Here is a 12342-nt window from a genome sequence, read left to right on the forward strand (position 1 = left end):
GAGTGTGATCACTGATCAGAGTGGGCACCGAGGAAAGCGAATTATCGAGTCCGCTGACCCTGGTCCAGAAACCTGCTGCGCCGGGAATCGAACCCTGGTCCCGGGCCGTCCTCTGCTCTCGGGTCTGCTGCCTCTAACCAGTGAGCCACACTACTTCACTTCACTACATACTTCACAGTATATTTTAAGTCTCAGTTTATATTTGATCTTTTTGGGTACTATTTCATAATTTTCATATTAACAAGAATAATGTCTCAAACAATTTTAACTTTTAAAATGTAAATGTATTGTTCTGATTTTTCAAAATCTAAGAGAATTTGTAACATTAAATCATCAGGAATGTCCTCCTTTTCATTCCAAGAATCACATTCACATTCTTCAGCACATTTTAATAATTCTTGGTCTTCTGATTCATCCATAAAATCTAGTTCTTCTTTTTCTTGGTTTGGATTGCTTTCAATCTTAATTTCAAATGAAATTGTATTTTCTTTTTGCTGTGCTTCCATTTTCTTGCTGTAAATTGGATAAAAAAATATATCAGTGGAGATAGGGCACTGTTGGGTTTAAGTTCAGACAGGTGCTTGTGAGTTTTTAACAGTGAAGTAATCTTTCGGCAGTGCATGGTTTCAGGCAGGAAGTAGAACTATTAAAAAGTGCCTGTGATGAAGCCTAAGTAAATTCATAATTATAACACAGAAGCCTAACTCAAACAATAATTTAAATAATTAAGTCTTTCTCAATGACTAACTCTTATAGAGGGACAGTATGTAACTATCTGAAAACGTTTTCCTTATTTAATTTAAAGTGCATAACATAGTTGTCCTTTCAAATTTTTTAAATTGTATCTTACCTTTGAAAAAGAAGTTAAAGTTGACAGTGAAAATGCTCTTGAAATGTACTTCAGGAAGTAGTAGTCTAAATGGCTGTGTTTGTCTCTCTTTCTTTATATATATTCAGGTACATAACCAATCACTTGTCTTGAAATAATAGTAGAAAATGAAAGTAACATTTTAATTGGTTGTCAATTCTAACACTTCATATGTGTTTCTGTCATGTAATTTACCTCAGGATATTTAGTCAGGCCTACAGCATCATTTTCTCAATGGAATTCCATCAAATGTGGGTAAATGGTAGGGACTGCTATGTAGTAGGGCCTATTCTATATTTGATGAAAGTATCTCCAGTGGTTTTTCTGTAAATTACTTTCCCACCTTTTTTTAGCCAGCGCTCACCGGTGCGCGCCCCGGTACGCGTACCGGCAGCGTTACGGGAGTCCTCCATTTTGTATGTCGGTAGAATTGAGACACAAGATGGAGGGGAAACAATGTTCGGAATGGGTAGAAGTTGGCACGGTAGACACTTTCTGACCCCCTAGGTTTTCTGAGGGGGGCTTAGGACGCTCATATAGGCCCCAATTTTTTTTTTTTTAAATCGCGCCGGGAGCACCCGGTACGCGCACCGGTAAGCGAACCGGGGAGCGTACTTTGGTGAAAAATAGTGAAAAAAGTTAGAAACAGATAAACGTTTTGAATGATCAGAGGTAGGGTAGCTCAAAAAAGAGCTATTGGGTTCTGTGGCTGATTTAGGTACCTACAAGTAGGTTTCAATGCACAGTTTAAAATTCAGGAGGAATATTCTATTCCCCTCATCTGAGAAGTGCACACCATCACCTCTGTAGATGTCTTGCATGTTGTAACACAAGTTATTGTTGTATATTGAACCCATTCTTAAGTCTCTCATGTAAGCAGAAACAGATTTATTCACATGTTTCCGTGCTTTCTCAAATTGTGGACAAAATTTCCGTTTCTGTCTTTGGCATATATTGGAATATACTAAGGCAGTTTGGGGAAAAAGTGTCATCAATTGATGAAAGGTGTCCTTTAAAAGCATTTCCAGACCAACACCAGTCATAGTCCCAAAATCATTTCCACCACAGTGCACTGGAATCTGAGGCAGCTGCGGACCGAGGGGGCCCTAGGGGAGACCTCAAAACTGTTGGCAGCGTCTTGTGGGTACCCTCCACCTCAACCTGCAATATCTGGACCCACGATTGTTTGATTCCAATGCTCCCCCCACACCACCGACCCAGAGGCACCCTCTCAGTGCATTCTGGGAGTTGGAGTCCGTACACTCTTCCTGGACACCAACAGGTGAGCTTAATTGACTGGGGGAGGAGTGTCCAGACCCGAATACTTAGGGAAGCAGGACTGGGATTAATTTGTGAAGGCTTACCTCGCACGGCAGGGCGCTGAGGAAGGAGTGTTGTCCGAAATGCATTCGCCGCCCGTGCAATCACTGCAAATAAAAGCCTGGTTTACTCTGCAACCCCCTCTGGCCTCCGATTCTTCTTGTGTGGAGGGATGTTGTGCTGATATTTTCTGCTCCAGTCAGAGGAGCAGTACGGATGGCCCTGCAGCATCAAGAGACCCGGACTTTGTCTGACCATCATTGTTGTTTTGCAGCGACGTTACTGCTCGGGGTACCAAGAGCTCCGGTGTCCGCCTCAATCTCCAGAAGGTCTCAGGCGGCAGGAGGTACTTTACCTCCATTTGGACGCTATGCTGAATGGCTGTCCCTGCTGAAATTCCGACCTGGACTCTGAGGCAGCTGCGGACCGAGGGGGCCCAGGGGAGACCCGGAAACTGTTGGCAGCCTCTTGTGGGTACCCTCCTCCTCAACCTGCAATATCTGGACCCACGATTGTTTGATTCCAACGCTCCCCCCACACCACCGACCCAGAGGCACCCTCTCAGTGCATTCTGGGAGATGGAGTCCGTACACTCTTCCTGGACACCAACAGGTGAGCTTAATTGACTGGGGGAAGAGTGTCCAGACCCGAATACTTAGGGAAGCAGGACTGGGATTCATTTGTGAAGGCTTACCTCGCACGGCAGGGCACTGAGGAGGAGTGTTGTCTGAAATGCATTTGCCGCCCGTGCAATCACTGCCAATAAAAGCCTGGTTTACTCTGTAACCCCCTCTGGCCTCCGATTCTTCTTGTGTGGAGGGATGTTGTGCTGATATTTTCTGCTCCAGTCAGAGGAGCAGTATGGATGTCCCTGCAGCATCAAGAGACCCGGACTTTGTCTGACCATCATCGTTGTTTTGCAGCGACGTTACTGCTCGGGTACCGAGAGCTCCGGTGTCCGCCTCAATCTCCAGAAGGTCTCAGGCGGCAGGAGGTACTTTACCTCCGTTTGGACGCTATGCTGAATGGCTGTCCCTGCTGAAATTCCGACCTGGACTCTGAGGCATCTGCGGACTGAGGGGGCCCAGGGGAGACCCAGAAACTGTTGGCAGCGTCTTGTGGGTACCCTGCACCTCAAACTGCAATATCTGGACCCACGATTGTTTGATTCCAACGCTCCCCCCACACATAGTGATGTCACTGACCATGTCATGAATGATGTAATATGTGACATCATCAGCAGTGGATTGGGGGAGCGCGAGTTACAGTTAGTACAACTAACTATAGGGGAGGAATTTCATTGGTTTTGTACGAGTGAAATGTCGAGCTAACTTTAACACCCCTGAAACCTATGGTTCTTTCAGTGAATTTCTAAGGTTTTTTAAATGCTAATTCCTAACTATAACATGTCTGAAGCCTATGGTTTTTTTCAGTGAACGTCGAAGGTTTTTAAAATGCTAATTCCTAACTATAACATATCTGAAACCTAGGGATTTTCTGTGAATTTCAAAGGTTTTGTAAATGCCAATTTTTAAATGTATTATTCTTATATATCTTTTTTTGATACTGATGTACTACTTTTTTTAAACTATTTATTTTTAGATATTTTATTTTTTAAATTACATTATAATTACATGATACATTACATTACAAAATATACTTTCTCAGAATTAATTACTTTAGTTTAAATACTTTGCAAATAGGCAATAGTCTTTAGAGTACAGTAATTACAGTTATTGCGATGGGCAACACAATTTCAAACACAATGCAATATTGAGGTCAATGTGAATTTCTAGTTAAATTCAATTTGTTACTTTATGGATTACTTTTCCAACCACAGGACTGGATCCTAGAATCAGTCCTGGGACATCTCCTGTGAACATTTGAGTTAAAGTGTTTTGGCTACAGTAGTGATTTTTAAGGAATATTATTGTATTATTGTATTTTAAAAGTTGGCATAACATTTTTTAAACATAGATTCACCAATGTTATACTATTGGAGGAAATTTACTTAGCATGTAAGTAGTGCTATTGTTACTTTTTCTTACTCTGTGGTTGATCCTAGATCCAGCACTGGCGAATCTCCTGTAAACAGTTGAAAGAATGTTTTTAAGTCATACAGGCGATTTTTAAGGAATATTTGTAGTTTGTGAAAATAGACTCTCAGAATCTTTTCTGGTGAAAACCAGACAATGGATTCCTATGGAAGGCAATACAAGTTACTAGTACGTATGGTTAGAATAACTTTTCAGGGTCAGTGCTGGGCTACAAGATACAGCACTGGGTTCTCTCCTGATAACAAGTGATTAAATCGGAATTCGTTGTTCGGATGATTTTAGGTGAATATTTTAAAGTTCCAAAACTCCACACTTAAAAAAATTTCCAAGTGAAACCAGTCAATGTTAGCCTATGGAAGGAAATTCAAGTTACTGTTAAGTAAGGTTAGAATAACTTTTCAGGATCAGTACTGGGCTCAAAGATGCATCACTGAGGTCTCTCCTGATAACAGGTGAGTAAATCGGAATTTGTAGTTCGGCTGAATACCTTCACCACTGTGTAAACGCGCCCTGTAGCCATTCTAATTTGAGAGATTAAATTCCCTTCAAAGCTAATGGTCCCTAAGGTCAAAATAGCTCACTAGATACCTCCAATAAGCGCCACAGAGCTGTGTTGCAGAGAGGTGTACAAAGGGACGTAGCCTCTGAACACCTGTCAGCAACGCAGCTCCCTGGCTCATACTGGAGATACCTGTTGGGCTATTTTGCCCTCAGGGACCCTCAGTATTGAAAGAGAATTAATTCCCCAACTTAAAACGTGCCACGGGGCATGTTTGCACAGTGGTGATGGAAGGGTGCATGGCCTGATGTGACATGTCTGCAAACACGTGCAAAAACCACAGTTGATGGACAGAATGCAGAACAATGTCATACATTCACCCCAGTACAGAGATCTGGGCCTTAATCCATCGTTTTTTTGCACTCCACACCACCCCAGTTCAGACATGGCCATATGCAAATCAGTCTGACCCTGTGCCTCATGGGAACGGTCCAGCCCGAACTGCCAAGCCATGCCTTCCCTGGACCAGAAACAAGCTTCCGAGGACAGGTTTCTGGTATTCCAGCCATCTTAAGCCTGGCTTGCTTGAATCCAGTGGTGTGGAGAGCATGGGACTCACGTCTGAGCATACCCATCCCACTCGGGGTGACAAATGCAAAAACCACAGTAGATGGACAGAATGCAGAACAATGTCATACATTCACCCCAGTACAGAGATCTGGGCCTAAATCCATTGTTTTTTTGCACTCCACACCACCCCAGTTCAGACATGGCCATATGCAAATCAGTCTGACCCTGTGCCTCATGGGAACATTCCAGCCCGAACTGCCAAGCCATGCCTTCCCTGGACCGGAAACAAGCTTCCGAGGACCAGTTTCTGGCATTCTAGCCGTCTTCAGCCCGGCTTGCTTGAATCCAGTGGTGTGGAGAGCATGGGACTCAGGTCTGAGCATATCCATCCCACTCGGGGTGACAAATGCAAAACCACAGTTGATGGACAGAATGCAGAACAATGTCATACATTCACCCCAGTACAGAGATATGGGCCTAAATCCATCATTTTTTTGCACTCCACACCACCCCAGTTCAGGCATGGCCATATGCAAATCAGTCTGACCCTGTGCCTCATGGGAACAGTCCAGCCCGAACTGCCAAGCCATGCCTTCCCTGGACCGGAAACAAGCTTCCGAGGACCGGTTTCTGGCATTCCAGCCGTCTTGCTTCAAACCCCTATCCACTATGCATGCAGTCCTCTAACCACCTACACACTTGTCTTTCACACCTTCAATTCTCCAGTCAGTATCCATACACTTCTAGCAAACACCCTGTCACTCCTCTTGCACTTCTCTAGTGACCCATTCAGCACCATGTACAAATCCATTCACTGCGCCAAAAGCCAAACACTTATAAATTCACCAGGCACTCTGCTTGCAGTACTCTAATCATTCAGTAAGTACCCAAGTACTCATGAACTGAGCCAGGCCTTAGCACAAGGGCTGCTTCAAACCCCTATCCACTATGCATGCAGTTCCCTAACTAACCAGCACACTTATAATTATGCACTTATGCATTCAGCAAAAAAAACAATATTTCAGTCTCAATATTAAAAAAAAAACAATTGTATTTCCATTTATGTTTAAAAATGTATAATGTAATAAAATATGTAAAAAACCTGTAAAAATCAGTATAAAAATACATCTAACTGTTATTACATTTAAAAATTATCATTTAAAAAACCTTCGAAATTCACTGAAAAGAACATAGGTTTCAGACATGTTATAGCTAGGGATTAGCATTTGAAAAACCTTAGCAATTCACTGAAAAAATCATAGGTTTCACGGCTGTTATAATTAGCTGGACATTTCACTTGTACAAAACTATTGAAATTCCTTTGTTATAGTTAGTTCTGCTAACTATAACTCGTGCGCCTGCAATCCAGTGCTGATGATGTCACATATCACATCATTCATGACATGGTCAGTGACATCACTGATGACATCTCAAATGACATCGCTGATGACATCATCCACTTAACAATCAGATACACCTCATCATACACTAGTATAACCTTTCATCACTCACTGTAAAATACAGAGTACTAATCCATTGACACACCAATACAAGTTTCTAAAACCCCACTCAGTGATTCCTAGACCTACACACACATCTAATCACTTACCTATAGATTCACTCATACATGCTGTCAATGATCAATAGAACACTATCAAATATACGTATACACCTATATTGACATTACACACCAGCACACATCCTATTCACTTATGCAGTCATCCTACTCACTTATGCAAACAAGGGATCATACTTACATTTACTCAACTACACACTTATACAAACACCACTTAATGTATTCATATAGATAGTAACTCATACTTAGCGTGTTATAAAATCACTATTACAAGTATACAGTTATCCATACAGTCACTCATACAATCACTGAGTCTTATGTATACTTATTTATATACAACAACTGTCACATACACTGCCTTTTATTTTTCTAGTTTGTTGGACATGTACCATTGAGAGATATATTGGCTCATCACCACACCCATAAAGATATTCACTCACCCAAACAACTGTTATAACATGTAGTCTTAACCTCATATAGCTACTGAATTAACTATTCGCAAATCTTTGATCAGTCACCCCCACCGTACCACACACACATTCACTCTCCCATACAAATACTCAGTTAAATAATCAATAACTAATATAGACTTTCACATAGCTAGTAACCAACTGGTGCGGCAGGTTACACAACAACTGACAAAGTGATATAGATATTCACACTTTAGTCACACTGCAATATATTTAGTGAGACGCTATAAATTAGTCAAGCAAACAGTGAATCACACTGCTACTAAATCCTCCATCCAGATATTTATATATCCACTCATTCTTCAATGCAGATTTCTATATAGATAATACATATTTAAATAATGAACCAAACCACGTTCACTGGATGATGTCATCAGTGATGTCATACGTGATGTCATTTGAGATGTCATCAGTGATGTCATCAGCGATGTCATTGACCATGTCATGAATGATGTAATATGTGACATCATCAGCAGTGGATTGCGGGCGCGCACTTTATAGTTAGCAGAACTAACTATAATGGAGGAATTCAAATGGTTTTGTACAAGTGAAATATCTATATATATATATATACCCGTTCAGGCATAGAGTAACTCATAAATTATGAATAAAAGAAGCAGAGAACTCTGGATAGCTCTCAAGTTTAGGTGGAAAGCAGCTGGTGTATTGAGCATTCTCAACACCAGTGATACTCTAAATGTGCTCACATCAAATGTCTGCTTTTCTATCAATGTCTTTAAGCATAGGATTAGCAAAGTGCCATCCATTCAGAGGCAGAAAGTGAAAAAAGTATTTTGCCATTTTTACATCAAAGTCTTTAAGCATAGTATTTTAAGCATAGGATTAGCACAGTGCTATTCATGCTGAGCTGCAAAATGACCAAATCCTTTTACCACTCCAGGCACAGTATTACAAATTTGGATTGGTAAAATACCATTCAAGCCAACATAAAATAAATAAATGCTAACCCTGACATGTGTTTTGCTCTCATTAGAGCTCTTCAGAGACATATAGCTTTGTCCAGACACAAGGGATCACACAGTATAAGTCAAAACAAAACCGTTTCAGGCATAGAGTGATGCATACTTTATGCAAAAAAGAAGCAGAGAACTCTGGGTCGGTCTCAAGTTTAGGTGGAAAGTAGGTCCTGTATATATCACTCCCAACACCAGCAATACTCAAACTTGCTCACCTCAAATGTCTGCTTTTCGATCAATGTCTTTAAGCATAGGTTTAGCACAGTTCTATCCATGCCGAGCTGTAAAATGACCAAAGCTTTTTACCACTCAAGCCACAGTATTATAGCTTTGGTTTGGTAAAATAGCATCCAGGCCAACCTGAAAATAATAAAAGCAGCCCCTGACGTGTTTTGCTCTCAATAGAGCTATTCAGAGAGGTATAACTTTGTTCACACACAAGGGAGCACCCCCACGGGGTATGTTAACCTTTCTGTATTAGCTAACTCACAGTGTCACTATAATCTCTTACCAAGGAGAGAATAGTTTTTGGCAACCTCAGAACATGACAACCAAGGTGCCTCACATTTGCGGAAACAATGTACTACTTTTCGCTCGGCCACTCATGCTTACTTAGTTTCTACTCAGGGAGATACACACAGATACAGCTAACCTGATACCTCGAAGAGGACAGAATCCTGGACCCTTCCCAGTCAGGGTTTTGCAGCAACCACAGCACCGAGACCGCCCTCAACGCCGCCACTGACGGCATCAGGACCCTGCTAGACAACGGGGAGACTGCAGCACTCATCCTTCTAGACCTCTCCACCGCCTTCGACACCGTCTGCCACCGCACACTACGCACACACCTCCACGCCGCAGGGCTCCGAGACAAGGCTCTGGAATGGACCACCTCCTTCCTCTCCGGCAGAACCCAGAGCGTCCGCTTCCCCGTTCCCTTCCGAAGCCTCCAAAATCATCTGCGGCGTACCCCAAGGATCCTCCCTCAGCCCGACACTGTTCAACATTAACGTGGCCCCGCTTGCACACGCCACCCGACAGCACACCCTCAGCATAATCTCCTACACCAACGACACTCAACTCATTCTCTCCCTCACTAAGGACCCCATCACCACCAAAGCCAACCTCTATAAAGGAATGAACGCCGTCGCTGACTGTATGAAGATCAGCTGTCTGAACCTGAACTTGGACAAGACGGAGGTCCTCATCCTCGGCTCCAACCCGCCAGCCTGGGATGACTCCTGGTGGCCAAAGGCACTGGGGACAGCCCTGACCCCCACCGGCCACGCACGCAACCTGGGAATCATGCTCGACTCAACGCTCTCAATGACCACGCAAGCCAACGCCGTCTCCTCCATCTGCTTCAACACCCTCCGCATGCTCCGCAAGATCTACAGATGGATCCCGACAGATACAAGAAAGACAGTCACCCAGGCCCTCGTCAGCAGTAGACTCGACTACGGAAACGCCCTCAACGCGAGAGCCCCGACAAAGCTCATCAATCGACTACAACGCATCCAAAACACCTCGGCATGACTAATCCTTGATGTACCACGACACGGCCACATCACACCCCACCTGAGAAACCTGCACTGGCTCCCCGTCAACAAGAGGATATCCTTCAAGCTCCTCATCCACGCACACAGGGCACTCCACAAGACCAGCCCAGCCTACCTTAACAGACGGCTCTCTTTCTACACCCCCAACCGCAAGCTACCCTCTACCGACCTCTCACTCGCCACTGCCCGCGCATCTGAAGAACAAACACTGGCAGGAGATCCTTCTCCCACCTCAACGCCAAGACATGGAACACCCTCCCACTGAGCCTATGACAGACCCAAGATCTGCTGACCTTCAGGAGGACACTAAAAACCTGGCTGTTCGAACAGTAGTGGCCCCCACCTCCCCCCAGATCCTTGAGACCCTCGCGGGTATGTAGTGCGCTTAACAAATGACTGGTTGATTGATACACCGAATAAATTAAGTAGGGTGTTTTCAATAATCTTTTATTGAACAGTAGTTATTCTGGTGTAGAATAGATGTTCTGGAACAACCGTTAGACAGTATAAGATATAAATGATTAACAGTACTATGGAAGTAAAAGGATGGCATAGTTCTACCATCGTACTAAAATCATGTATGCATTCAAGTATATAAAACTCATGATAAAAGATGCGTACTCCTACAATGCCTCCATATCTAGATGTACCTAAATGTACTTAGCATGGGTGTAGGTGTTAAGCCAAGAATTCCTCTAGGATCTAGTCAACTCCATTACCTTAAGTGAGACTGCAGGACCCCGTCCTGGTCTCGAGTTGGACACCCCGTGAGGGATGTTAGACCACAGCGAGCTGGTGTCTGCATGTAGGAAACTAAGCGTCTATGGTCAGTGTCTCTGGCGGGAAGTCTTAATCTCTGCTAGCTATCTTAGCAAGATGTGATGTATATATACCCACAGATCTCCCCAGAGGTCCTCCCTGGCTATGTTACTGTGTCAGCCTAAAGACGACATTGTGCCTGAACTTTGTACATGGATTTTATACAGGAGATGGTGGTCCTGCTGTGCTTTCAATAATGTATGAGATTTCAAACTAGAGAAAACCTGCGTTCTGAATGCAGTGTAATATCTAGGTAAAAGGACAGTCCCTGTAAACTGTGACAAGTGTAATGTAGGGAGAGAATAGAGTTGAAGGGTAACAAGTTTATCGAGGCCTATATTATAGTACGTATATGGAATATAACATGATATGTCAAAACAAAAACCCTTTCAGGTATAGAGTGACACAAAAAAATATGCAAAAAAGAAGCAGAGAACTGTGGGTAGTTCTCAAGTTTAGGTGGAAAGCAGCTCCTGTATAGAGCACTCTCAACAACACCAGCGATACTCTAAATGTGTTCACCTAAAATGTCTGCTATTCTATCAATGCCTTTAAGCATAGAATTAGCATGTTTCAGCAGGTTGGCTTGGATGGTATTTTAATTGAAAGCTGTAATAATGTGCCTGGAGGGGTAAAAGGCTTTGGTCATTTTACAGCTTGGTGTGGATAGCACTGTGCTAATCCTATGCCAAAATACTTTGCTGTAGAAATGGCAAATGACTTTATCCCTTTCTATCTCATATTTGATGTTAATATAATTAATGTGCTTTAAATGTCTTTGGTGTAGATTAATTTCTCTATTTTCTCCATTTTTTCTAGGAGCAATGATCTATATAATTGCCTACACTTCCGGCATCATACTTACTATAGGAATAATAATGCTGATTTTGCTTAAAGCAAGGTAAATGTGTAAAAAAGACACACTTTGTTTACTTATAAATACATGGATATTTAGAATGTAAATCACTCTTACTATGTATTGTTTCATACTTATACAGTATGTGAATGTCAGCTTTGTATATGCAATTCCGTATGTCATACTATTTTCCTGTATTTCTTTGTGAATTACCTTCTCTGTATCTGCTTGCCTTACTGGTTGCACTTGTAATAATACTAAAAAAAAAATGAACCTAACGGCTACACTACTTCTTTAACTAGTCAATAGACATGTGAAAGTGTTCAGATAATTTTCTCTTTTTAGCAAAGGCATGCATTAAAACAGGTTTTGTGTGGCCTTCCATGGTCCCAGCATATTCTTCATATGAAGACTATGAGATTAAGGCTCTGGAAGAAAAAGAGAAGATATTTTCTATTTTCGATAATCTGACAATCTACGTAGAAGGTGAAGAATAAAAATCGATTCCTCGTGAAGGAGTACTGGATTGAGAAAGCTGGCTCTTAAATGTTTTTTCGGTCTCCAGTAGGGGGCAATAAAATATGCCACATAGCAAATTTAAGGCGCAAGGGGGAAGGATGGATCAAGGATAGCTCATATTTGTGCATATCCTTGAATTCACCAACAAACAAACCTACCTAAAGGTTATTAGAGCACTATTATTGCCAAGGTTAACCTATGTATACACAAAAATTATGGTTGAGGGTGGGAAAAATTACTGAAAATTACTCA

At 42.3% G+C, this 12342-nt stretch overlaps 1 protein-coding gene across 3 annotated transcripts in view; it reads left to right on the plus strand.

Annotated features, from left to right (window-relative positions):
- GFRAL (GDNF family receptor alpha like) overlaps window positions 1-12342 on the plus strand; it is a 772441-nt gene that overhangs the window by 612029 nt on the left and 148070 nt on the right. For all 3 annotated transcript variants that reach the window (XM_086926442.1, XM_086926445.1, XM_086926444.1), the window contains one exon: window positions 11535-11616. In XM_086926442.1, coding sequence (XP_086782568.1) covers window positions 11535-11616 — 82 coding nt within the window. The remainder of the gene's footprint in view (window positions 1-11534; window positions 11617-12342) is intronic.

Source organism: Lissotriton vulgaris, chromosome 6 (genome assembly GCF_964263255.1).
Source record: "Lissotriton vulgaris chromosome 6, aLisVul1.2, whole genome shotgun sequence".
NCBI classification, from domain to species: domain Eukaryota; kingdom Metazoa; phylum Chordata; class Amphibia; order Caudata; family Salamandridae; genus Lissotriton; species Lissotriton vulgaris.